The following is a 27,871-nucleotide window of genomic DNA, read 5'->3' as shown; positions in this document are numbered from 1 at the left end:
GTATATGGAAATTTGATTCTGTCAAGAACTGCCAAGCTAAGGCATTTAATAAAAAACGAGTGCGATTTCATAATCGTAATAACAGAAAACAGATTAAATGGACATTGTAACAGCCCCTTGGTTTTTGTTTAGGATCCTCCCTGTATGTGTTCACACTGTAGTGGTATTAAAACTTTTATTTGCTTCCAAGAGGAGCAGCTATGCTCGGACATTTCAAATTAGATTTTGTAACAAATAACAACAAGAATAATGGCAATAGTTTTCTCTGTATGTAAAGCTTAGCTGTTAATACTGTTTTTCCCTTGGCTATTGTTTAGTTTACTTTGTGAGCACTGTTGGATTGATTTTATATTGTATAGAGAATTATTTGGTGTAAGATGGGAGTTTACAACTGAGTAGCATTTAAAAGTGAATAAATAATCATAACAGTTAATATATGACAGACATCACAAGAGCTTATTTTCCTTTTTTTTTTTTTTTTGTTTAGTCTCATTCTGGAATGAGTTGGATGGGTGCTCAGAGATTTATGTGCTTTCAAGAGGAGTTGCCAAGATGATCTGTCCGACAGACAGACAGACAGAGTGGAGTGCAATTAGATAGAGGTATGGATTGTGGTAGAGAAAGAGAGAGAGATAGGTATGGTGAGAGACTATCTGTCTGTCTATATATCTGTCTCTCTTTGTGTACCACAATGCAGGTCCATCTAAATGAACACTCCTCTCTCTGTCTTTCTAATTATCCTCTAGATTGTTTTTTTTTAATTAGTCTCTTTCAAACCTAACAAGAAACAATCAGGCCGAAGGAGGAGTGAAAATGTGAATGTCCCATTAGCGAGAGAGACAAGATGGGCAAGGTAATATCTTTTATTGGCCCAACTTCTGCTGGTGTCTCATTGGCACACAGCTCTGAGCCTTTCAGCATGGCCAGAGGCAGGGAGATTGCCACCAAAGGAAGGCTCAAGTGAGTGCTAATGGATCGGGCAGCTGGGTGGAGCTCTGAGCTGGGGAGAGTGGGGAGGAGACAGCCAGCCAGCCAACCCCCTTACTTGGGCTGGACTGCAGTGCCCGGGGAACCCACAGCTTCCAAGCCCCGGCCCCAGCCAGCTCCTCTGCAAAGGGTTAAAGGGAGCCTCAGCCTTGAAGTGGGCTGGAGGGAGAGGCGGAGGGATTAACTTGATTGGTGAGAAGTTTGTAGCTGGGCGGTGCCGGGCCGCCCTTACGGCTCTGCGCTCCCCCAGAATCACAAAGCCCTGCCGGGAACCTTGCTTTAGCGCTTGTTCCTTGGCTTCAGCTCCCCCCTCCCCGTAAACGTGATCCCGGCTCAGAGGGACCCAGGGCGGCATCACCCCGGCATCCTGCAGCTCAGAGCTCCCGCGCTCCCGGGGGATCTGTCAGAGCCAGGGCTGCAGATTCCTAGCCCACCGGCCGCCCGCCCGCTCGCTCACTCGCACACGCACCCTGGCCCGGAGCTGCCGCTCGTGCACAGCGGGGAAAATACAAGTTTTCTCTCCCCTTGACTTAGCTAATCGCGGAGAGAGCCCTGCGCGCTGCTAGCGCCTTTTGTGGCAAAGTGTTTTCTGGTGGGAAGATGGTGGCTTGAGACTTGGATGCTTTCATGAACGCCCTGAAGGGGTTGTAGGTAAAGGGACTCCAGACCCTCAGGTATATTTTGCATTGTGAGTTTCCTTTTAAAAACAACACCCAGCCGACAAACAAAAGAGCCAAGAACGGCACACATCCCCAGCGAAGGAACCTGCTTTCTTAGCGCTTGCCCTCCCTGCCTTGCCAAGTTGGGGGCTGTCAAAGTGCAAAGTTTGATTGACCCCCCCGACTGCGGAAGGAATGAAGCTGAAATGAAAAGGGGCAGCCCATGGGACTGGCTAGAGGACTGACTTGCCCGGATTGCCATTCAATGGGATCTCTTATGATGGGGCAAACAGCGCGCTGTTAAGTACCCGCGCTGCAAGTGAAGGTAAGTGGCTCGCTTAGCCTCCAAGAAAATGAAATAAGGAAACTTAGCCGGGACAGTTGGTCGAAGTCCCTGTGTCTTGCTGAGGTTAAACACAACGCGCGGGAAGGGGCTGGGGGGCTCGCAGGCGTTAATGAATTAAGAAGTGAGTTAACATCTGCCCTTGAAGCGAGCTAGGGCGCACCGGTACCTGCCCCCTGGAGCCAGCCGCCCCAGCCAGAAGGCAGGAGGCCGGCGGGCTGCTCCGGCACTGCGCTGGTGTCATGTAAGGAGCCAGGATTAACATTAATGATTAGTCAGGGCTCTCTGCATTTCGGGCTGTCTTCGGCGCTGGAGCGGCTCCGCGGGCAGGGGATGGCTGCGCGGCCCATGTGGTGTTACACTCCTCCCATGGGTGGGCAGCAGGCAGAAACTTTCCTGTTACCCTCCCAAGCGCTGGGGCCGCTCGCCGGCCTTCCGGGGAAGGAAGAGGCACACGAGCGAGAATTACCTCGCGAGTCATCAATACACACGTGTGCCTGCCCAGGGGAGGCGCAGGGTCCATCTGCCTTAGACCTCACTGGCTCTGGTGCCTTTGGCCAGGGGCGAGGGGAGGTGTTTACTTGAAAAACGGACAGGAAAACCCCTGGTCAGTTTCACGCTGGATGTTTGAAGCCTGGTTTCTTCTGGCTGGCCAGAGAGATACAGCATCACAGGACTGGAAGGGACCTCGAGAGGTCATCTAGTCCAGTCCCCTGCACGCATGGCAGGACTAAGTATTATCTAGACCGGTATGGGGAAGTGCTGGGAACTGCACCCCTCTTTTACAGGGCTCACTGACTAGTGGGGAATGGGGTCAACTGTGGGGTGGCATGGTCGCATGGGCCCTGGACCAAGGCTGTGTGCCTTCCTGACTCCGGATGGTGGGGCTGGGAGGGTCAGGGACCGTCACTGCTCTGCTGGGTTGGTTTGGGAAGCACAGTTTCTGCTGAGAGCTGGTTACCTCTCCCGGCATGACCTGTCTCAGGCTCCCTGCTGTAAATAATATATTAACATAAGAGCAGCAACCAAAATAGCCTTTCTCTGAGATGCCTCACTTTGCCTTTGCAAGGTATAAACATTTCTGGATTGCTTCTTTCCCCTTCCTTGCAGAGCAGTTCTGTAAGATGGAAATGACGGTACATGATGTGTCCCTCTACGCTCCCCAGGTGGATTGATGTGAACTCATGCCTTGGGCAGAGATTCTCCCCCCCCACCAACAACCTCATTTTACCACCTTAAGAATTTGTGGTGCAAATTTGTAAGCTAATGGCAATGTGTAATTATTTGGTTTGTTGGATGCTGTACATGGGTTGTTGTGTGTCCTGAGGGCATAGAGTGTTTAAATCAGGGAGTTTACAAGAGTGAGGAATTCAGATAGTGTTTAGAGAGTGAGAGTTTTAGGAGGCGAACAGAGTGTAAGTAAAGTAAACCTGATCTACTTAGATTTTTTTTAAAAACAGATATTAGAGCAGCTAAGGAATATTCAAGGGTGTGAAACACAAGCTTGCAGTAGGACACACCTTTGGTGTAAACCAAAACAAGCCGTGCTTGAAAGGAAAGGAGGGTTGGGGAAATGAATTGCTGGGAAGTAAAATTCAGCACTGAAGGAAATACACAAAGCTCTGGCGTACCCACGTTACAAGCAATGAAGCAGAAAAGCTAAGTTCTGTGGGTGGAAAGGATAGATTCCTTTTTTCAGTTCCTCCAGAAGTTTTTAACCTGCTATCTTGTTTTATGGCCACTCACTAATGTTTGCTTGCGTACAAGACTGGTTCTGTACAAGATACCAAGAAAAGTGCTTGATTTATATCAGGCAAGAGCGAAAGGTTAGGAAAGAGCAAAGTTTTACATGCTGAATGCAAAAGACTGAATTATAAATATTTATAATTGCTGGTACAAATTTTGTTTGCTTTACTGACGCACTGAGGGTTGTTGTTTTTTTTAAATTCTCATCTCCCCCCCCCCCTTTTTTTTTCCTTCCTCCAGGTTTGAAAGATCAGAAATCTGTACAATACAGACGGAACCAGTTTTCAAAATGGAATTCCACCTTGCGCTCTTTTTTGTAGGGATAATTGCATTTTCTGATTCAGCCCGAGGTAAGGAGAATGAGCTTTATGCAGCCTTGGAAATGGTTTGTGGCTTGTGCCTTTACATTTGCTCCAGTTGTGCTCATGTTCTTCCAACACGCTATAGTCCTTTTAGAGACCAAATCATGATATTTCCTTCTGCATAGAATCTCCCTTCCCCCTCGTCCACCCACACATGCATTCCTCCCATGGCACATTTTGTCAGTGTTGACCGTGATATCGCAACTCGGATGCAAGATGGTCACTTTTTGGCCAGTTTGTTAATTGCAGGTGAGCTCTTTGCTTTTGTCGTTTATGTGTAAAAATACACAGTTGGCTTTCAACTTTCAGTGTAGGGTTAAAGGAAAACAATTGCATTCCTTTGTGGATCAGGAGTGCCTCTCCCCTCCTGTAATCCCTCCAAACTCTGCCCTGTGTATTCCCAATAGCAAACTAAACAAACAAATCCATTAACTTCCCAAGTGACAGACAAATGACAGTTCTCAATAGCTAGCACATATTTTAACACTGGGACTCCAGTAGATGATCAGATTTCAATAAACAGGTTACCCGACCAGTGGTGGATTGAAAAACAATGACCTAGAAGTTGAGGTAAGGGAGGAGAGGGTTTTGTATGAGAAGATAATTTAACAAAAACTATGGGGTCAGAATACAGGTTTCAGAGGGGTAGCCGTGTTAGTCTGTATCAGCAAAAACAACAAGGAGTCCTTGTAGCCACCTTAGAGACTAACACATTTATTTGGGCATAAGCTTTCATGGGCTAAAACCCACTTCATCAGATGCATCCATTACTTGTCCTCAGCATTAGTTTAACACCATGGCTCTCAGCCTTTCCAGATTACTGTACCTCTTTTAGGGGTCTGATTTGTCTTGCGTACCCCAAGTTTCACCTCACTTCAAAACTACTTGCTTACAAAATCAGACCTAAAAATACAAAAGTGTCACAGTACGCTATTACTGACAAATTACTTACTTTTTCATTTTTACCATATAATTATAAAATAAATCAACTGGAATATAAATATTGTACTTACATTTCAGTGCATAATATATACAGCAGTATAAACAGGTCATTGTGTGAAATTTTAGTTTGTACTGACTTTGCTAGTGCTTTTTATGTAGCCTGTTGTGATGAGTTGATGTACCCCCTGGAAGACTGTGTACCCCTAACAGTACATGTATCCCTGGTTAAGAACCACTGGTCTAACATACCTTTGCCAGTGCTGTCACGTTAGCCTTGGCAAGTCTGAATGATAAACCACTCTCTCAGTCTAACTGATTCTCTACTGGTCACAAAGGAGAGGACTGCATTGTTCCATGAGAATGGTTGTATGTATTTAGGATGTAGATTTGCCCCAGCTGCAATCCCAAACACTGTCGAAGAAGCATAAATTGCTGAGCAACCATTAAAAATGCCCAGCGCAAGATTATGTGTTGCTTAGTTTACAATTTAAATATTTAAACTTGCTATTAGTTCTGGAAACCATAACTTGCCAGAAATATGTGTGTGTGTGTGTGAGAGAGAGTGAGAGAGGGGACAAAAAGCATTGCTATAGAAACTCAGAGCTTGATTAATGCATTGTTGTTGTTTTTTCTTGGCATTGACTCCCAAGTAAATACTTTATGGAGGCAGAAGCACTGTAAAATGATTCTGCTGGAAGCTGAATGAAAAGGAAAACAGTGTATAGCCTTTAAGACCTGAAAGTCTAAATTCCAGGCATGGTTTACAATGGAGATCCAGTTTTAAGTTGTAGGCAATGGACAGGAGTGTTATGAATTAAGATGACCCCGTGAATGTATATTATTCTAATAGACTTGAGTACCCAGTGGAGTTCAGTGAGAAATCTTGAGTAGGCTGTATACCACAAAAAGATTTTGTCTATTTTCTGCAGTGTTTTGAGTAGAGTATTTACTGCTTTATTGCTAAATCTTCTTTAATTTTTGTTTGTCTATCTTGCTTGTATTATTTTATTGCACTTAAAATATAGTATGCAGCTTTAATGACTCACAGTGCTGTGAACGATTGTTTTGAACAGAAATAACACAAAATTCACAGCTATGATTTCAAACCAGATCATATTTTTGCATTTGTAGAGGTTACCTAGACATAGTGTAAACTTTGTAAGGTTACATTGTCTGGTGAACAGACCTCTTTACTGCTCCAGACAAATATGCTCTGCACATGGTGAGAGAGACAGTCTGATTGTTTAAATGGCATAAAAATGTGGTAAATTACTATATTGTGGCCAAAGAAAAAGAATATAATCCACTTACCTTCTGATGTGGAGAGAGACAAATGGAGCAAATGAAGAGGAAAGGTGTCATTACAAGAAAAGCAGTGGCAAAAAAGGTAACACATTTAAGGCCTGATTCTCCTCCCACTAAAATCAATAGGATTTTTGATTGTGACGGAAATGGGAGTAGGATTGAGGACTTAAACACACAGAAGTGAGAAACAGAAATATCTAGAGCTCTGAAACCTTATTGGATGCTGTACATTTTCCCTTATTTAAAACACACCAGGATAATGTTTAGACTTTTTGAAATGTGCCCCATTTGTAACATGCCCATGGATTTTTTTTTTACGCTGGGTTAGATCACTGCAGATATATAAATATTACTTGTTTCCGTCAGGGAGGTTTTACAGACAACCCAGTGGATGAATCTCAGGTTGAGGATATTCGGATATTTCTTTGAAGCAGGAGGGGACTCTTTTCGCAATTAATGTGTGTCCTGATTGTAGATTGCATGCATGTAGCCCGTATCGTGGCCAACACTTTGCAACATGGGTTGCTGTATGCTATATGGATGCCTGCCTGCTGGTGGGAATGGCGAGCACTCATCACCTCTGGATGTGGAATGAAGTGCCTAAATTTTGACATCCAAGCTTGAAGATTTAGGTTAACTTCTTTTAAATGTCTCATGAAAGCATTAGGTAAAAGCAATGTAATGGTGCTACAGTGCTAATTCCACGATTCCACATTGCATGCTGTGTGATCATGGAATTAAGGCCTGGATCATAATGCGTTTGCACAAGAGGGCAGAGTTAAGGCTGCTCATGCAACTCTAACTGGTATTTCCTGGCTTGTGAGCGCTTAGCTGCGATCTTAATGTTCCATTAAACTTTACATTATATTCTTTTACTCTGTATTCAGATAGCACCTTTCCTGGTAAAGGATCCCAAAGGACTTTGTGCCTGTGGCCTTATCCTGCAGTCTTCATGCTAACTAATCTGGGGGTTTTGCGAGCATCACAGCTGCAGGAGCTGGCTGTGCATCCTTCCTGCACTATTGAAATACAGGGCATTTCTGCGGTGGAGGATGGCAGCCAGCTGACATGCAGTGTACACTCCAGGAGAGGGGAAGGTTTGGCTAAAGAAACCAGGGTAAACCTGAACTCTTACGAAAGGTGCTATGGGATTTTTAATTTCCATGAAGAGTAGGGACCAACTCAGTTTTTAAGGGTTCATACAAAAGAGTCCTTGCAAAGTGAACACATGGAATTTCATTTTTCTGTTTGGCAGTATGAAAGGCCAGCTCTCCCTAGCTAGGGTTTGAACCTGTGCTTTCAGGGATCTAAACTTAAAGGTTTTAGCTAAGGGCATGTATGGAGAATACCTACCTACTATATCCTTGCTTATCTGAGAGACCCTGGGCTATTTTTTAAACCTAAATTCCTTCCCATTCTGGTGTCATTATTCACTTTAAAATTGTCACTGGAATTATGATTTTGGAATAGCTATTTCAGTATAATTCCAAGTGCAGACAAGCCTTTGGTCGTCCCTCCCATTTGGGGCTAACGGTAGTACAGGGATGCTCCTTATGTGTGAAAGCCACTCTTGTGTGCATAAAGAAAAGGAGGACTTGTGGCACCTTAGAGACTAACCAATTTATTTGAGCATGAGCTTTCGTGAGCTACAGCTCACTTCATCGGATGCATACCGTGGAAACTGCAGCAGACTTTATATACACACACAGAATATGAAACAATACCTCCTCCCACCCCACTGTCCTGCTGGTAATAGCTTGAGTATTAAGGTTCTGTGCAGGCAGGATGCAGAGGGGATGAAGAGACAAAATCTACCCCCCAGGCTCAGGGCAAGGTATAGAATAGCAGCCTCAACCATTTGCACCAGTTGTACTGGTGTTATCCTCACTGGACCTATGCTTATACAGCCCCCCTTGCTGCTACTTTGAGCCACCCCTCATTCTGTCCCCTTTGTGACCTTCTGTGCCTACTTATGTGGGTGCAATGTGGTATACCAGCACCTCTTTGCAGCTGCTCCATTCTATGCTCCCCATGCAGCCCCTGTGATGGGGATAACTGGTGCCTGAGAACCTTATGTGGGCCCTCTCCCCCAGGAGTGAATGCTGCCCTGTGTTAGTAACCTTTAACGAAATGAACTATCACAGTGTGCTCCTGCTTCTGCACACCACTGGTTGGATACAGGTAATACAATCTGATATTTTCCTGCTTATGGTATCTGAGTGACACACAGCGCAATATTTGTTCCAAATCTGTCAAGTTGCCATCGTATTCGCCTGGGTTACCGTATATGGTAACACAAGGGTGCACTTGGCTTGCTACAGTAGTTTAAGCACGATTTCATATGGTATGTTTAGAAGTTTTTGGTAAGAGCAGTAACAGCCCTTCCTTTGTCCAGTAAACTGATATTCTTATTGAAACTAACAAGTTTGGACATCAGTTTTATTTTCGGTGCATGGGGGCATACTGCTATAACTCCTTTCTTTTTTCTTTTTTTTTTTTTGTGTGATACATGATTTTAAAAAATAGCTGGACTCTGACTGATGCATGACTTACAATAAGTTCACTACTTGTGCAATTTAACTACGGCAACCTCAAAATTCACTAGGCTGGCACAGATATTTATCACATGTCAGTATTTGACACTTGTTCTTTTAAATGTGGGAAATATAGGTCTTGAACGCTTGACGGTTTTCTTTTCAGGGAGATGGTTCTTAATACCAGGCAATATTTTTACCATTAAGTTCTCGAAACGTAATGATTTATAAGAGTGAATAGTAGTTAATGCTGATGATATAAATAGGACAACCGTGGTCTTCTGTTGTAAAGAGACCGCTATACCATGGTTCATCTTAGACTTGATTATTATTTGGACATCTTTCTTTTTTCTTTCTGATGGGAAAGGAAAGCATATAGTACCTGATTCGGATCCCATTGACGTCAAAGAGAGTCTTTCGATTGTCTTCAATTGGCTTTCAATCAGGTCTATCTGCACAAGAACACTCTGACAGCATAGCCTATACCTACCTATTATATATCCTTGATGATCGGAGGGAACCCTGATTACTTTTCAAACCTAAATTTCTCCTCTTTCTGGTGGTGTTATTCACTTTAAAATTGTCACTGAGTGTAAATATAGAATACAAAGTGTGTCAAACTGGAAGTTAAGCATTGATTTATTATTATTATATTTTATTATATTTTATTATTTTTTAATTTATTATGAAATACAGAAAATCACTCCAATGTGTTAGGGCTTTTAAGAGGTTTTATAAGTTTGTTCCCACAGTGTGCATGATGTTCAGCTGCTTGGAACTTCCTTTGGAGAAAAAAAAAACATCTATCATTCTTGTGATGCAGAAAATAAATTTTAAAGTCTGCCTTTTATGCATAAAAGTAATTTCAGTATGCCTAGGAATTATTTTCCAACATTCCCTATATAATTCTTTGTTCTGGAAAGACAAATGTTGAGTAAGTAGCACTTTCTAATTAATGAGTGCCTACTTTTAAAGGTGTGAGAGCACTGTAATGAATTTAGCAACTATGGACCGAGCTTTTTTCTTTTTTTTTCTTTTCTTTTTGGGTGTCAATTGGCCCGGTGAGTTGATTTACATCAGCTGAGGATTTGGTCTTTTCCAAGTCGTCAGCTTGCACAGTGTGATAAACCCTGAACATATTAATGCAGATGTATATAGAGTAGTTGCTATTGAATATGGCAAGTAGAGATATTCACCTTTTTGTTACATATTTTGTGTTAACTGCTGGAAGAGGAAAATCATTTTCACCAAAGGGGGGGAAAAAAAAAAAGACACAAAGGTTGTCTTTTTCCTGCTTTGAAAAAAAAAATTCTGAAGTCATTGCTGTATTTATTCAGTTTGAGTAGTATCAATGCAGCTTTCTTTTTTTCCAAAGATGTGAAACTCCTACTTGGGTCTGCAGTGGCTTGTAAAATCACCCTGTTCAAAAGGTCTGCTTTCAAATTAATCCCAATATTGCAGTAGTCAGTGGAAACACTCCTCCCCCCTTCTTTAATTAACCTGTTCATTTTATTTCACTCCTCAGAGTTTGTCTTTCGTCTGACCTCCTTCTTGCTTTCTAGTGGGGCAGTTGTGCCGAAATGTATTTGATCTTGTTTTGAATATTTTCATTTGTATTTATATTTCTTTTCTTTTGTGAAGATGGCCCTGTAACCCAGGATCTTTGCTTGGATCTTTCTATAATAAACATGTCTTGCTATTAATTTAGCCGGGCTGACCTGTCCTGTTTTGTTGTACAGAGGTTGAAAGTTTTTGTTCTTATAAGGGAATTAAAAAGAATAAAAGCATAAAGAAGCTGATTGTAAGAGTGGCAAAGAGGAGAGAGTCCATTACAAGCACCCATTGAATCTGCTTCTGTAGCCCTTACTCACATGAGTATCCCCATTGAAGTTAATGAGGTACTTGCAGGATCAGATCTTCGGGCCAGGATGCTGTTGTAGTGGGAATGTTAGAAATGCCTAAGTTAGAAAGATACAACACATCTGCTTTGACTTATAAAGGCCAGGTCCAGAGCCCATGGAAGTCAATGGAAAGACTCCCAATGACTTCATGGGCTTTGGATCTGGTCCTTAAAGAACTGTCCTATGCAGATTAATTGTGATGCTGACACTTATACAAATCCACTGCTTTATTACAGCACATAGCTCCATTTTACAGCAGTGTGAGTACAGGGTTTTGGATTGCTGTTGCGTGCTGTAATATATTTGTACGTGGAGAGAGAAACTCCAGCTAGAGCTGCATTTCTTTTCCCAGAAGATGCACCGTTCTCTGCCTGTTGCTAGCTTTGGTGGGCTGGAAGGCTAAGAGTATGATGTAGTATGTGCCGTGGGACTGAAAGCAACTTGGACATTCTTTGCTTTAACTTCAGGTCAGCCTGTGGGGGTTTTATTCCAGAAGAGTAAGTGACAAGGTGGGTGAGGTAATGTCTTTTATTGGACCAACTTCTTTTGGGGAAAGAGACAAGCTTTCGAGCTTACACAGAGCTCCTCTTCTTGTCTGGGAAGGGGAAGCAACGCGGCTACAAGAAGACTGCAAAGAGAAATGTGTGTCATTCTGAGGGGAGTGTTGCAGGGTGCAGAGGGGCTGGATACTGTTGTGAAGGCTTATTTAACAAGTCAATGTATGCCATTTGCCATGGACTCCGTTCTCATCTCTCCAATTTTTCCCCTTTCGAGTCAAATAAACATCAGGTGCCTGGAGTTTGGTTAGTTGCCCTGATTCCACAGTCTCTGCATTGTATTGCAGTATCCAGCAGTGCTGTGAATAACCTAACCTTTTTATTTCATCAAAACCACTCCAATTTTCAGGAAGAAATCCAGCCAATAACTCCAGGCTACTTCTGCCATTAAGTGTTCAAACTTAATTTTCAGCTGCACTAAGGGTAGAAAAATGTAAATTGGGAACAGAGATGTCTTGGAGAAGACTAATGTTTCTCTTGATTTCTGCACCCCTCAGCCCCTCCTGGATAGCTGTTGAAGGAAGAGTGGTTTCTGTCTTGGCAGGACCAAAATCATTTCTCTTTGTGCCTGATAAATTTATTTCATGAAAGATTTACACAATCTTGGGTATCCTGTCAAGTGATTGAGAAGTGAGTAAAGCATGAAGTGTCATAAACTAGATGCCTCTTGGGTTCTGTTGACTTTGGTGAGTATTTTTGGAGTTGTCAGTATTTATGCACGTTAAATTAGAAGAAAACCCAAAAACCTGTGGAGGGCAGACAAATGCAGAAATACATACAATTTTTTAAAAGCCCTCTGTTTTATTTGACTGTTGTTCAAGTTGATTCATATTTTCCTTGACCAGGTTGCTCGTATTTTATGTGCCCAGTGAATTGACTCCTGTGAGAATTCTGGTGAAACAGTACTTGGTCTGTGATCCTTGGTTCACATTCTTTCCATTACTTATCCATTCAGGTAGACTCAGCTTTCAACTGCTCTGAAAAGTGCCTCTGTTTACATGGCATCATGGAGTTCAGTGAATTTCAAATTGAGTATTGCTCGGTATACAAGTAAGAAAACGGTTTTAACTGAGCATCATCCCTGCAGAATCAGTTTAGGAGCTGAAAGTCAAGCTGAGTTCTTTCAGACTTGTGCAACATCTCCAGTAATCATGACCCAGCTGTTATAAAAGCCTGGTGCAACACCCATTGAAGTCAGTGGAAAGAAATGCGAAAGAGACAGAATCCAAGGTTGGTTAACAATTCTGTTGATGATGCATGAATGAATCAGAATAGGGTTCTTCCATTGGCTTGCCCTGCTAGCAAGTGTTAGAGCCCTGCATAGAGATTCTGAAGTTCTGTTTCAGAGTAACAGCCGTGTTAGTCTGTATTCACAAAAAGAAAAGGAGTACTTGTGGCACCTTAGAGACTAACCAATTTATTTGAGCATAAGCTTTCGTGAGCTACAGCTCACTTCATCGGATGCATACTGTGGAAAATACAGAAGATGTTCTTATACATACAAACCATGAAAAAATGGGTGTTGACCACTACAAAAGGTTTTCTCTCCCCCCACCCCACTCTCCTGCAGGTAATAGCTTATCTAAAGTGATCACTCTTCTTACAATGTGTATGATAATCAAGGTGGGCCATTTCCAGCACAAATCCAGGGTTTAACAAGAACGTCTGAGGAAGGGGGGTGTAGGTAGGAAAAAACAAGGGGAAATGGGTTATCTTGCATAATGACTTAGCCACTCCCAGTCTCTATTCAAGCCTAAGTTAATTGTATCCAATTTGCAAATGAATTCCAATTCAACAGTCTCTCGCTGAAGTCTGGTTTTGAAGTTTTTCTGTTGTAATATCGCAACTTTCATGTTTGTAATCGCCTGACCAGAGAGATTGAAGTGTTCTCCGACTGTTTTATGAATGTTATAATTCTTGACATCTGATTTGTGTCCATTTATTCTTTTACGTAGAGACTGTCCAGTTTGACCAATGTACATGGCAGAGGGGCATTGCTGGCACATGATGACATATATCACATTGGTGGATGTGCAGGTGAACGAGCCTCTGATAGTGTGGCTGATGTTATTAGGCCCTGTGATGGTATCCCCTGAATAGATATGTGGGCACAATTGGCAACGGGCTTTGTTGCAAGGATAGGTTCCTGGGTTAGTGGTTCTGTTGTGTGGTTGCTGGTGAGTATTTGCTTCAGGTTGTGGGGCTGTCTGTAGGCAAGACTGGCCTGTCTCCCAAGACTTGTGTGAGTGTTGGGTCATCCTTCAGGATAGGTTGTAGATCCTTGATAATGCGTTGGAGGGGTTTTAGTTGGGGGCTGAAGGTGACGGCTAGTGGTGTTCTATTATTTTCTTTGTTAGGCCTGTCTTGTAGTAGGTGACTTCTGGGAACTCTTCTGGCTCTATCAATCTGTTTCTTCACTTCCGCAGTTGGGTATTGTAGTTGTAAGAGTGCTTGATAGAGACAAACACCTACAAGATCTCTGTCTGAGGGGTTGGAGCAAATGCGGTTGTATCGCAGAGCTTGGCTGTAGACAATGGATCATGTGGTGTGGTCAGGGTGAAAACTGGAGGCATGTAGGTAGGAATAGCGGTCAGTAGGTTTCTGGTATAGGGCAGTGTTTATGTGACCATCGTTTATTAGCACTGTAGTGTCCAGGAAGTGGATCTCTTGTGTGGACTGGACCAGGCTGAGGTTGATGGTGGGATGGAAATTGTTGAAATCATGGTGGGATTCCTCAAGGGCTTCTTTTCCATGGGTCCAGATGATGAAGATGTCATCAATATAGCGCAAGTGGAGTAGGGGCGTTAGGGGACGAGAGCTGAGGAAGCGTTGTTCTAAGTCAGCCATAAAAATGTTGGCATATTGTGGGGCCATGCGGGTACCCATAGCAGCGCCGCTGATTTGAAGGTATACATTGTCCCCAAATGTAAAATAGTTATGGGTAAGGACAAAGTCACAAAGTTCAGCCACCAGGTTAGCCGTGACATTATCGGGGATAGTGTTCTTGACGGCTTGTAGTCCATCTTTGTGTGGAATGTTGGTGTAGAGGGCTTCTACATCCATAGTGGCCAGGATGGTGTTATCAGGAAGATCACCGATGGATTGTAGTTTCCTCAGGAAGTCAGTGGTGTCTCGAAGGTAGCTGGGAGTGCTGGTAGCGTAGGGCCTGAGGAGGGAGTCTACATAGCCAGACAATTCTGCTGTCAGGGTGCCAATGCCTGAGATTATGGGGCGCCCAGGATTTCCAGGTTTATGGATCTTGGGTAGTAGATAGAATATCACAGGCTGAGGTTCCAGGGGTGTGTCTGTGCGGATTGACTCATGGTGGCAGGTGTGAGTTTGTTAACTCCACCCAGGATATAAGGGAGGTGGGGACAGGGAGTCCTGGAGAGAAATCCAAGGGACAGTCAAAGTCAGGGAGAAAGTTGAGACTGGGTTATGATGTATTATTGTTCTTGAGTCCCCAGTAAAACCAAATCCAAAGAGAGGAATTAGCCTTCAGACTAGCTCAGTGTGTGTGAACTCTGTTGAAGATAAGGTATGGATGTAACCCATTCACAACTATTAGTGGTGTCCCTTTTCATCCACATTCCAGCAGATACTACCCACCGTGGTGTATTATTATTCACATGGATAGACATCAGTTGGCTGTGAATAGCCCCTAAATACCCTGTAGGAATGGCCCTGTACAAAATTCTTGTCATGGTGGTTTGTTGGTCACAGCAGCAAATGTGTTATTACTGCCCTGAATGACTTTGAAGCCTTCCCATGCCTAGACACAATTAAAGTCCAGCTGGGTGTGCTGGGTGAATGGGGAAGAAAGGTGCAAGTCAGAGGGAGGAGGAGGCGGGGCCAGGACCAAGCCACACTGGTCCACAGAGCTGGCCAGCCACACTGCAGGAAGTAGGCTGCACTGTTCCCCTGCACATTAGAGATCTGGGGGTGAAGTTGTGCCTTCCTGGGGTACAATTAATGGGTTTACCTAAATTAGGAAGAAGCGGGAGACCTAGGGTTAGCTAAATCAAGGTATCCTGCATCTACATGAGGGAGAAGGTCATTGTTAGGATCTCTGGATGGTTCGTTAATTAGTCCGACATTTCAGTGAAATTGAAGCTAAGGCTGATGTGTACACAATATTTAAAGGACACACTCATCATGGTAAATCAGTCCATGCCTGTGGCTCAATTTCTTTGAGCAGAAATGACCCAATTCTGCCTTCAGATTCACATGCACAACTCCTATTTGACAGAGAAATAGTCTGAAGGGACTTAGAGAGATAAGACATTGGGTGAAAAATAGCTAATTGAGATTCAAATTGAGTAAGAGCAGCCTCGTTCATGTGGGGGAAAATAATTAAAAATGCACGTTTGCAGTGGGTAGAAAAACCTGGTGAGGTGTAATGCTGAAAGAGTCCTCGTAGTGAGAGTGGGCAGCACATTAGATATGAGTTGATAATGCAGTCAGGCTGCAAAATTAAAAGCCGGTGCTGTTTTCAACTGCGTACACAAATATCAGGGGCTGGGGGAATTGATTTAAGAGGAAAGATTAAGAGAGCTAAATATTATTGATTTGGTTAAGCAATGACTAAGAGGGGACAGAAGTCTACAAGCATGTGAACTGTGAGAACAACAAAGGGGGAAGGAATAATTAATATTAAACTATTTAATAACAGAAGTAACTTCCTGACAGTGAGAGGTACCATACTGTGGAACAGCTCATGGAGGAAGTGATAGACCTTCCATGGCTTGAGACTTAAAACTGGACTTGGCAAAGCTCTAATAAATGTAGTGGAAGGGAGATTCCTGGCTTGGCATGGACTAGCTGATGTAACAGAGGGGTTGGCAGACTTTTTCACAGGTGACATCAGCTCTCAATAGGTTGTCTTGTGGGCTATTCTGCATTGACTGGACCTCCTGTCCATGATCACACAAGATCCCAGTGGCTACTGCAGCAACTGCTTACTCAGAAAAGTATTATATCAGGGAGTATCCAATGCGTTTGAATGTAGTTTAGCAGCTGGAAACTAGGAGGAGAGCTAGTACCATGTGACCAGGCAGCCGTAGACCACCACCAAATCTTTTGCAAACTACCGTGGTCTGGAACATGGTGTACGAGCCTTCTGCTCCAATACGTGTTTTCCATCTTTAATATCCGTGGGCCAAATTCTGATCTCAGTTCTCTTTGGATTCAACGAGAGTTCTGCCGTGGAGCTGTGAGTAGACTTTGGCCTTATGATGCTACTGGAGAGCAGAACTGTGCCCTCAAAGAGCAGGATGCATTTCAAATTTCCACTGTTTGGTGTCAAGCAGTGGGAAAAGGCAGTGTGATATACGGGAGTTAATGTAAAAACTATTGTAACAGGTCCTGGCTGATGGACTCCATTATTCCTATTTGTATTCACAGTCAATCAGAAACACAGTATGGCCCATGCTAATTTCATCAAGGATTAGAGTGGGGTTTTCTGCTCAGCATGTCCCAGACGGATGTGTGTTTCCTGATTTTTTTTATTTGACTGGGACTAATAAACCCATTATGAATTCATCTGCATATGCGTGGAAATGGTTTAGGGTGGGTGAGTTGTAATTGGTGTATTTATTTTTCAATCTGGCACCTGCTGCATGTTTGGGTCACCTGTTCACCATCTATCCTTTTCTTGCTACAGACAGTGACAAATGAATGATAGTCAACATGGGACTCATTGTCTTAGCTGCAGGGGAAAGGACAATGTGGGAATTGTTAGATATCTTACCGTCATGATGAATGACCACATGAGGGCCTGCTCCTGCTTGCTTCGTTCAGGCAGAACGCCTAGCCCCTGATTCAGTGTAAACCAGAACTGAGGTCAGGGTCCCGCTTCTCATGTCTTCAGTCAGTGGGAGTGTTGCCTGAGCATTGCATGTAGAACTGCCTGGTGCTGGAATTGCACAAATCTCCCTGTGATGGGGTGCAATGTGGGGGGGAGGGCCCAGACCGTTCTGCCCAACCACCCTCCTTGGCCCCGGACCAGAGCTAGAAATTTGGCGTGGCTGTCCCTCTGTCAAGATGAAGGTGCAACTGGACCAGATTTGAACAGCACTGTCACCCCGTGCACCAGGTCACAACGCCACTTCCCCATTGGCACGAGGTAGCCCAGCCCCCAGGGGGAGGCAGAGCAGGGGGCACCAGGAACCCCCAGTATCCAGAAGGGTGGGAGGATTGGATCCAGGCTGTTGATGCTTCCTGGGGAAGCAAAGATGCAGAAGTAGGATGGGGCCTGTGGCATGCAGAACTGCCTGGCCTCTGGTGGGGATGGTGCTCTTCTGTCTGACCGACCCTCTGGGTAAGAGTTCAGGGCTGGGGGTGGGGTGGCAAGACCACAGGGCTGGGGGCAGGGAGGAGAGTTTGGAGCCGGGTGTGGAGAGTCTGCATATGTGTGGAGAGTGTGGGGAGGGAAGAGTGCAGGGTTGGGTGCAGAGGCAGCATGAGAGACCTCAGGACTGGGCATGGGGAAGTGGCAAAGGCAGAGCGCGGGGCTGATGGGAGGGGAGATATCCCGGGCTGGGGGCAGTGGGGAGAGCTTGGAGCTGGCTGTGGGGCATGAGGAGGGGAGTGTGTGTGGAGCTGGGTGCAGGGGCAGCCTGAGAGAGCTCAGGACTGGGCATGTGGGAGAGCTCGGGGGAGTGTGGGGTAGGGAAAGGAGAGTTCTGGGCCCCCTCCTTAGGAAAATTCTGGTTGCACCTCAGTCCCTGTGTCAGCTGGATCACTTTCTAGCAACCAGTGAAGTAGCAATAAGGGGGGATGCTGGTTTTGGAGTTTGATCTGCCGCCCTTATTCCTATGAGTAGTGCTATTCAGATCAACTGCATGGCTCATGTGGGTCAGAATCAGTCACAGAGTCGTAGAGTTTAAGGCCGGAAGGGAACACCAGGTCATCCCGTCTGACCTCCTGTATATCACAGCCCACCAAAGCCGCCCAGCACCCGCACGCTAAACCCAACAACCAAAATTAGGCCAAAGTATTACATCCCCCAGGAGACTAAACGATTGTGTGCCACAGGCAGGGAGAGCAGGAGTGACCAAGATGCACCAGTGGCTGAGGCCCCTGTGATGCCAGGGAATTAAGTGAGATATTCCAGATGAACCTGGCGAGTGACCCACACCCCACATCAGAGGAAGGTGAAACACTGCCAATGTGACCTGAGGTAGAATTCCTTTCCAGCATCTCATATGGTGATGAGTCAGACCCTGAGCCTGTGAGCAAGGTCCAAGCTGAGAGAGAGAATGCTTGGTGCCACCACAGAGCACTGACTCACCCCCTTCAGTGTCCCATTTCCAGTCCTAGTCATTTCTGATGCTACAGAGGAAGGAAATGAAGGTGCCCCGTCCATACTCCTGTTTACTTCATTGGGATGATTTGGGGAACAGTCAACATGAGCAAGGGGGAGGGACATAACCAGCCCACAAGATTTGGCCTATAGCTATATGATGCTTATTCCCACTTAGTGAGAGTTTCTGGGAGAACAATAGTACTCTCCTTCTAGATAAAGTCAGGCATAGGTACTGGAACTAAGGGTGCTACCACACCCCCTGGCTTGAAGTAGTAATAACAACCCAAATACCTGGTTTCTACCTTCTGCAGCCTCACTATGAAATCTGTTCCAGCACCCCTGAAGTCAGGAGAGAAAACTCATCGCTCTGAAGACTGCAGAGTAGCTAAGTGGAGTTTGAGACTTATTTTCTTTTATCCTAGAAAATCCAGTAAATCCAGTAAATTCTTTCAGTGTGGTCTTCTAAGAGTTTTTCAACTTAGTCTGACTTGCAGATTATTTGAATGCCATTATAAACTAGGGGTCAAGCAAGTTAATTCCCAGAACAGTGTGCTGCCCTGTTTTCAAACTGTGCTAATCAGAGTTTTGAGTCAAAGCGTGGTAGTTTGCTTAGTGAAATTATTTTCCTGTTAGAAAATTACAAATCGGCTCTGACTGTCCATATTGGCTTCAGTAACAGGAATGCTTGAATCACATGTGGAGAAAAGCCCCAGAATGGAGTAACAGCAAACCATTGCACAATGGAGTCTGATTCCTTAGCTCCCGAGTTCTAATGTGAGAAAAGAGGCTGTCTATGAAGCCTTACACCCAGCATTGTTACAGTTGCATTTATACCTCCATCGGGATTAAGGAAAGCTGTGTGCAACACATCTGAGCCATAAAATAAATGTCCTTTTCTAAAAGAGACATTTGGTTGAGTTGTTCAGTTACCCCCTCCTCACCTTCTTGTAATTGACTCTTGTTTACTTTTTTCCTCCTCCTTTCCCCAAGTTTATTACCAGTGTTTGGCCAGAGGAAATGAATTAACATAATTTACTGTTTTTAAAACAAGACACATTCTGTGCATGTACACACATACACACTCACTCACCCCTTCACCCTCCCAGCGCTGTGCTAAGGAGCATGTTTACAGAGTCTGGGTCCATTTAGAGAGAACAATACCCTGATTATGGAATGCAGCCTTCTATTCACAGAAACCCGAAGAAATCATCAGTTTAAAGGAGCTGCTGCCCCTTGAAGGTACATGCAGCGTGAGCTGTTTAAAAAAAAAAATCAATCTTTTGTAGACACAAACTGCAAGCATTGTTCTCAGCGGAAGTTGATTTAGGGGTTGTGGTGGGGAATGGTCTTGGTATAAACTCAGTGCCAAGTTTGAGATCTACCGCCATGCAAAGCTTTTGTTGTGATTTCTAATCTAATTTCCAAGCGTAAATAATAGTTGTGAGATCTCATGGGGGAAGTGACCTGATGCTTCCTGATCTGGCAAAGTGCTTGGTGCTGGCAGCATAGGGGGAAAAATACTCGTAATTGAACCCAGAAATATTTCCTGTTTAGGATGAGTCAAGGCTAAAAGGTGCAGTTATATGTGGTTGGCTACTGCTCTTAATTGCTGTGGTACACCTGCCTCATAGACAATGCAGGAACAATGTCATGTAAAGAGTGTCTGATTTATCCATATTACCTGGGAAATGCAAAGCACTGTGGTTCATAGACTGCGGATGCTCCTCTCTTTCCTAATAAAGGGGCAGATTGTGGCAAGCAGTTACTCCCATGTAGTTGCCCTGATTCTACTCCTGGGAGTAACAAGATGCTGACTCCAATCAATTTAAGCGCCTTATAGGATCAGGCCCTTCTGTTGTTGGGGTTAGTCCTGCGCTCTATTGAATGTGACTGCGACACTGCAGAGGAGTAACCCATAGACTCTAAAGGCCAGATTTGGGCTGTTAGGTCTGCATCAGGGGCTCCCATTGAAATCAGTCGGAGTTACACAGGGATCCAGAGGTAGAAATTGGCTCACAGAAATTAGAGATGGAGAAGATCTGTTTCTAAGGTCATTTGGTCCATCCTCTGCCAATGCTGCATAGTGCCCTGTTGTATCAGGCTCTCTGTCCAAGTCTAGTTTTAGATGAACCAAGTAGTGGGTCTTCCACCTACTTCCACTGGGAGACTCAAAGCATCCCGCTTCCAACCCCACTGTTAAGACATTTTTTCCTGCTTGTCTAAATGTTGCCCTATGCAGTTTCATACTGTTGCTCCTTTTTCTGCCCCATGAGCCAGTCTAAGCAGTTCCTCTCCCTCTTTCCCAACGTTCTAAAACTTGTAGAGCAAAGAGCATCCTATCGTCTTTGAATTGTTGCCTTGATCTAGTTTTGCACCTGGTTTCCAGTCACAGGCATAGTGCTGTCTGCCCCATACACAAACACCATTCTACACCAGGGACCCCTGGAAAAGGGCAAAGTGGAAAGTTTGCCCATGAGAATGGGCCGTGTTCTGTCAAAAAGAGAAGCGAGTCTGAACAGCAATATTCCTCTTTTGCCTGGCACTCTGCAGACCCTTCTGGGTGCAAGAGCTTTGTGGTTGTGGGGTGAGGCTGGGGTGGAGCTAAGGGATGACTGCAATTGTTCGTATCCTCTGCCTGGAAACCTGATGGACTTTTGCAGCCTCGGGTACGTTTTCCCTTCTCTGAATATTGAAGCACTCTTGGCAGAAGGGGCTTTGGGATGAACCACTGAGAACATAGCTTCTGAGGGAGACGTGCTGTCATGAGGGCTGGGGAGTAGCAAGTTAAAACTCATGGGTTTTCCTGGCCCTTTTATGGATTTTTTTTCTCCTGTGGACTGGGGGTGATTTAGTCCCAGTTTAAACACTGTTCAGCAGCCAGTGGAGATGGAGATCTCTATTATTCTCCACAGCATTGCCTCTGGTTTGTTGACAGCTCTCCGGTATCAAGGTGGCCAGAAGAGAACGCAATATACTTGCCAGAGCCAGATAAAGAGGGACTGTTCTCTTCCAGGTTCATTTCTGTGAGGACCTTTGACTAGTGATGCTGCTTCATGGTATAGGAAACAACCTGTACAAAATATCTTTTGTGGGTGAAGATATTTTTCTAGGGGAACAGAGCCAGTAGGTGAAAAAACCTAAATGCACAGGCCAGTATTAACAATATTTTTACGGGATTTGTGAAGGATGCATATTTGTATTGGACTGTAAGATAGTTGTATGGACAAATTCTGACCTTGTTCATGTATGGCTTCCATTAATTTAAACAAGAACCATGTTCATGCACCCAAAAGCCCTCACTCTCTGTATTTCCCCTGTTGTCTGGTGGTTTAAAAACAGAAGGGTAGATTCTTATCTCCCTTTGGTGTAAATCCAGAGTAACAAATATGAACGTCATGTGAGTTACTCTGGATTTACATGGGTGTAAGTGAAATCAGAATCTGGGCCCAAATTCTTTTGATTACCCCAACGCCAGCAGTGCAATAAAACATTCTTTATAATCTGTCAAAATTCATTAGAGCCTTTCAGATATAGCCCATGAAAATATTTTAGTAGATTTAAAAAACAAACAAACCATATTGTTTAGGGTTTGTTTGTATGGAATTAAAACAGTTTAGATCTTCTAATGAGAAAAATGTTGAGTTAAATAACCTGCAATGCAGAATAAGAAGAGAACATTTTGATTAACAGAAACTGATTAAAATATCAGCTGGGGAGAACAGTCTGAATGAAATTTTATTGATATTTTGATGTGTACCTTTTTGTTCAAACAGTTTCAGAGGCGTAGGACTATTTTTTCTTCATAAAGATTTAATAAATACACAGATACAATCTGAAAAGCTAAAAATACAATAATCTGTACGAGGACAGTGAAAAATGGAAGGAGCTTTGTGTTCACTCTGAATCAGGCAGTAATGGAAGGAGCTTTGTGCTGTGTAGGTATGCCAGCCGTAACAACTTGTATCAGAGCTGCCTTCTGATACCATTCAAACCTGAATGTTACTCTGCTATGGGATAGAGACGAGAGCTGACTGGAGCATTACAGCTCCATGTTGCAGCAACTTTTGAGGTTTCAGAATCTGTTTTCATTACACACTGGAATGGAACTGGAATTGTGGGGTGTGTGTGTATATGGCCCGGTGGTTCGGACACTAGCTTGACATGTGAGAAACCTAAGCTATGTCTACACCTAAAACATTGCAGCGCTTCAATGTAGACATTCACTGCAGCAACAGGAAGGGTTCTACCATCGCAAAAGTTAATCTGCCTCCCCAAAAGGCGATAGCCAGTCAATGGAAGAATTATTCCATCGACCTGGTGCTGTCTGCACCCAGGGGTTCGTTTGGCTCAATGACGTCACTCGGGGTGTGGATTTTTCACACCCCTGAGCAACATAGCTGGGTCCACCTAACTTTTCAGTGTAGACCAGTCCCTAGACTCAAGTCCCTGCTCTGCCTGGTTCAGAGCAGAGTTTTTCATTCCAGATCATTCTGAATCAGGCAGAGCAAGAATCTCCCCCACCCCACCATGAAAGCTTGTCCCAACTGATAGCAGTACTTCTGCACAAAACGTTTCAGCATTTGAAACAGCATATTTTGATAACATTTTATTTCACTTAAAATGTTCCCACCAGCTCTGATAGAGAGACATGAATGCCGAAACGAAGGAACTTTTGAAATATTTGATACAACTTACTTTAACACCAGAAAGGACCATGATGGTCATCTAGTCCGACCTCCTGCACATTGCAGGCCACAGAACCTCACCCACCCACTCCTGTAATAGACCCCTAACCTCTGGCTGAGTTACGGGAATCTTCAAATCAGGATGTAGAGACTTTATGCAGATCTTGGGGAGATGGTCAGCAAGTGAGCAAAGCTTCAGTTCATATAGTGGGAGACAGAATATGGCACCATTGTTATTACTGTGTAATGGTAATGCCTAGGAACCCCAGTCATAGATTGGGACCATACTGTGCTATCATCATTGTCATGGTGATCCCAAAGGGACATGGCTTCCTTGCTGGTCAAGTGCCACCCGCAGCGATCTCTAGCTACGTCCATAAGGTGGGCTGGCTGTATATTCAGTTTATGTCCCTCATTGGTGATCTTATCATACCACTAGAGCTTTTGGTGAGCACTTATTGTGCTAGGTGCTATTCAGGCAGAACCAAATGACTGCCCCAAAGATCTTACAATCTGGTGTTATCAGTCATAGCACCTGTGTTCCTTACACAGATACTGTGCTTTATTGTGACAGTTACTCCAAGCAAAAATTAGACTCATAAGGCTAAACTTTTCGTTTAAAAAAAAAACCCCCAAAAAACAAGGCCTCCCAGGTTGTACCCATAGCATGTGTGTTTGTGGGCACTAAGGGGTTAGTTAGGTTGAAAGCTCTTTCAGCCAGGGACTGTCTTTGTATTATATGTACGTGCAGTTCCTAGTGCAGAGGAGACTTGATCCCTGACTGGGGCCTCTGGGCCCTATTGCAGTGTGAATCATGCTGCTAATAACTGCGTGCATAAAATGTGTAGATAAATGCGGAGAAACGGGTGATACACCTGTGGTACGTGTGCAATGAATACTTTGAGCCCCTGCTCCCACAATATTGTGCAGGAACAAAGTATAAGTCTAGTCCTGCTGCCCTTTCCAAGGTAAATCTTGAATGACTTTAGCGAGTGTTGGACCTGCGTGTGTGTGGGTGTTTTAGATTTCTGACGTTGGGTTGTCAAACTTTGTTAAAGACAAAACTAATACACATTACAGTAATTGAATGACCACCAGCTGACCCATTGCCAGTTAGCTGATTTAGTCACAAGCCCAGGAGGGATTCCAGCACTCCAGAAACTGATTCTAACCCCTCTGAGACATCCCTTGGCCCCCTTATGCAGTCAGTGGACCTTTGCAGCATCCCCTGAATATTGGGTCTATCATACAAGCAGAGGGAAGAATTCCAGAGCTGAGGGCCCTTCAGTGAGATTGTCTCACCTCCAGCTGACTTTCCCTCCCTGTCTTCTCCCCGTACCCACTCCTCTTCCCAAGATATGCAAGCCTTGGGAGGGTGTTAGTTTGTGTCTCAACTGACATCAACTGGGAGAGAGAGAGAGAGAGGGTGAAAACCACCAAAAAGCAAAACAAAACAAAGTTTCAGTTTTGGGTTATTTTTGTTGAGAAACTGGAAAATTTTGACCAAAAAAAAATTTTTCTACAAAATTTTTTTGGGGGGTTCAAAAAGCCATTATTTTGTTGAAAATTTGTTGAGCAGCTGTCGTCATAACTAGTTCCCTGAATTGCACTTACAAGATTTTTCAATAATTAATCATCTAAATTGTTAGATAACAAGTAACAAATGAAGAATGCATGTGAGGCCAAATTCATCCCTGCTCTATATTATTTGAAACCAATGTGGAGTTACACCAGGGATGGAGTTGGCATTTGATGTTTGTAAATAAGGAAAATTTCTAATTTCAGGTTCCAATTCAGCAACACACTTAAGCATGTGCTTAACTTTAAGCATCTGAGTAATCACTGTTCAGAAAAGCATTTAAGCATATGCTGAAGTCCTGTTGAAGTAAACGCTTGCTCACTTGAAATCAATGGGATTCCTGCACAAATTTGCTTTCCCGAATTGGGGCACTGGACAGTAAAATGTGGAGTGACAACTGTCACTCAGGGCATAATTCTGAAGTTTGCAATTTCCTTGCTTTCATTTTTTCCTCCATGCTTGCACTAAACGGTAAATGCGAGAGAAATGGATGTAGGCTTTCTTGGGGCCCAGCTGCAGTGCGGTAATGTTTGGCAGTTGTTGAGGAAGATTTGTGAGGTTTCTTGGGGGGGAAGGGTCAGGTCAGAGGTAGAAGCCCAGTCACCCTTTACCGGAGGCTTTTGTAATAACAGGGCAGCTCCCTGGGGAGGTGTCCTTCTGTCCTCCCTTCACTTTCCCATTGACAAAAAGCAGACTGCCTGCCCCCAGCTGTTCCCTCATGCAAGTTACAAATGAGATGTTGAAAAGCAACCCTTGGACTTGAGACAGCTCTTCTCATTCTATTTCATTCTACTCATCAATTAATGTCAAACAAAGGTGTTTTATAACTGTTTTATAACTTTTTAAATAGAGGGACCCTCGGACCCTATTGAAGGGGAAGTCTGACTCCTGTGTGCTGTGGCAGCTGAGGTCTGCATGCCAGGGACTGTGGGACAAGGAAAATGGAACTTTCCCCTTTTTTGTGGCTGCCAAAAACATTTTTCCTTTTCCAGTTTACCAAACCCTGAGCCTCCTCTTCAGCTGGTGAAAACACAAAAGAAGCTGGTAATTTTGGTAATTGTGACGTTGCTTTATACCAGTGAAGGATCTGGCCCTCTGTCTTAATTCATTTCTGATTTACTTAACAGAACTGTAAAATCTGGTGCTAAAAGCTATGCCTGTTTATATGGAATCTGTCTCTCCACCCCATGCTCTGAGGCAGCCAAGCAAAATGAGACCAATCAGTGTTTCAAGTAATTGTTCACACCTGTAACTCTTGGCCTGCGTGATAAGTGTTGGGTCTGAAGAGTGAATTATGCCAAGCCTTAAAGAAAAAATTATGTATGACACATTTTTTTTCTAAAAGTCAGGGGGAGACTTTAAACTTCCCCACACTTTACCTCTTTAACCAGCTTCTGGCAACTTGGTTGAATGTTTTCTGACTAACTAGCTTCGACACAAAGGCTACTGGCATTTTTTTTTAACACCACTTTCTGTCAGAGCTGATAAAGCGGCAGTCAGCCTTTTAAAGATATTGCAGGGCGTTTGGGTTTCTTGTTTTGTCTCTATTTGGATATTTTAGCAAGAATTTGACACATGCTGAGAGCTGTCTGGAGACTTTTTTTTCCCCCTTCCTGAAATGCTTTTAGCTGAAATGGGAAGAAAAGAGTATTAATGGAGTTCCTGTATTAGTCTGTTTACACAGGGAACCATGGAAGGTGAGCAGAATAGGTCAGCGAGGCTAGTGGTTGCATCACTCTTGATTTCTACAGTTGCAAAAGGTTCATGCATTCTGGATTTAGAGGGGAAGAGGAATACCACAGAATATCTCTAAACATTTGGTTGCTGGCATAAACGTGTCCTGTGAAATTCCCTCGTACACAGAAGCTCTCATTTAATAGGATTTTCATACTTTTTGCCTGGGCATTCATTCTCCCAAACAACATGGTGTCTCTGTTTATGCTGCTGGCTGTCATTAATCTGTGATGGACTGTTTATGCTTAGTTTATGTTAGCCAAACAGGACAATCCAAAGTTGAAAATTTGATTTCTCTGGTGGTACCAACTGCTGCCTTTTAAAGACTCTGCTAAGAAGGACAGATTCACGGGTTTTTAAAAAATGAACCAGTCTCCTTATACTGACAGGTTTCAGAGTAACAGCCGTGTTAGTCTGTATTCGCAAAAAGAAAAGGAGTACTTGTGGCACCTTAGAGACTAACCAATTTATTAGTTTATTAGTTTATTATTAGTTTATTAGTTTATTATTAGTTTATTATTTTATTTTAGTTTATTAATTTATTATTTATTAGCTTATGCTCTAATAAATTGGTTAGTCTCTAAGGTGCCACAAGTACTCCTTTTCTCCTTATACTGAAGCATTTCCTTATTTTGAGGAGGAAGGATAGTTTTGTGATTAAGGCATAGAAGTAAAAGTCAGGAATTCTGATGGTTTCATTGCCTCTGCCATAGTATCCTATGTGCCCTTGGACAAGTCATTAAGGCCTCTGTTTTCAAAAATAATGAGGAGTCCTTGTGGCACCTTAGAGACTAACACATTTATTCAGGCAATTTCTGGGTGAGATGGGTAGGTTTTCAGAGGAACTGAGGACCTGCAGCTTCCATTGACTTCATTTGAGGTGGAGGGTTTCACAGCCCCTGTGAAAATCTGGCCCAAAGTATCTAAAGTTGCCTCAATTTCTATATCCAGAAATTGAGGCAAACAAAACTAGATGCCACTTTTGAAATATGGACCGTAGCTTTTCTGTGCCTCTAATTGCCCATTGGTAAAATTGGGATAATAATCTTGTACTTAGCCTGACACACTTCTGTTAGGTGGATGGGTTAGCTAGCATGTCCAAATCACTTTATAATCTTTGGATATATAATATAAGTGATAAGTAGTTTGTTTTCTCAGTGATATTTCATTATGGATGCAATTATGCAAAGTATTGCACACAATCAAATATTTTGCCACAATCAAATAACAC

General features: G+C 43.6%; 1 protein-coding gene across 2 annotated transcripts in view; it reads left to right on the top strand.

The window, feature by feature from the left end:
* The first annotated feature begins 1,245 nt into the window (after positions 1 to 1,245).
* The window catches only part of FGFRL1 (fibroblast growth factor receptor like 1), a 253,883-nt gene continuing 227,257 nt past the window's right edge, over positions 1,246 to 27,871 (top strand). The window contains exons 1-2 of one of the 2 annotated variants that reach the window (XM_084626168.1): positions 1,246 to 1,971; positions 3,976 to 4,085. In XM_084626168.1, coding sequence (XP_084482294.1) covers positions 4,025 to 4,085 — 61 coding nt within the window. In that variant the 5' untranslated portion in view covers positions 1,246 to 1,971; positions 3,976 to 4,024. Of the gene's footprint in view, positions 1,972 to 2,476; positions 2,739 to 3,975; positions 4,086 to 27,871 lie in introns of those variants that run through there. The other variant, XM_084626169.1, reaches the window with a different exon arrangement.

This window comes from Lepidochelys olivacea, assembly GCF_965140295.1.
Source record: "Lepidochelys olivacea isolate rLepOli2 genome assembly, chromosome: 4".
Taxonomy (NCBI): Eukaryota; Metazoa; Chordata; order Testudines; family Cheloniidae; genus Lepidochelys; species Lepidochelys olivacea.
This window is presented reverse-complemented; position numbering and strand designations above follow the sequence as displayed.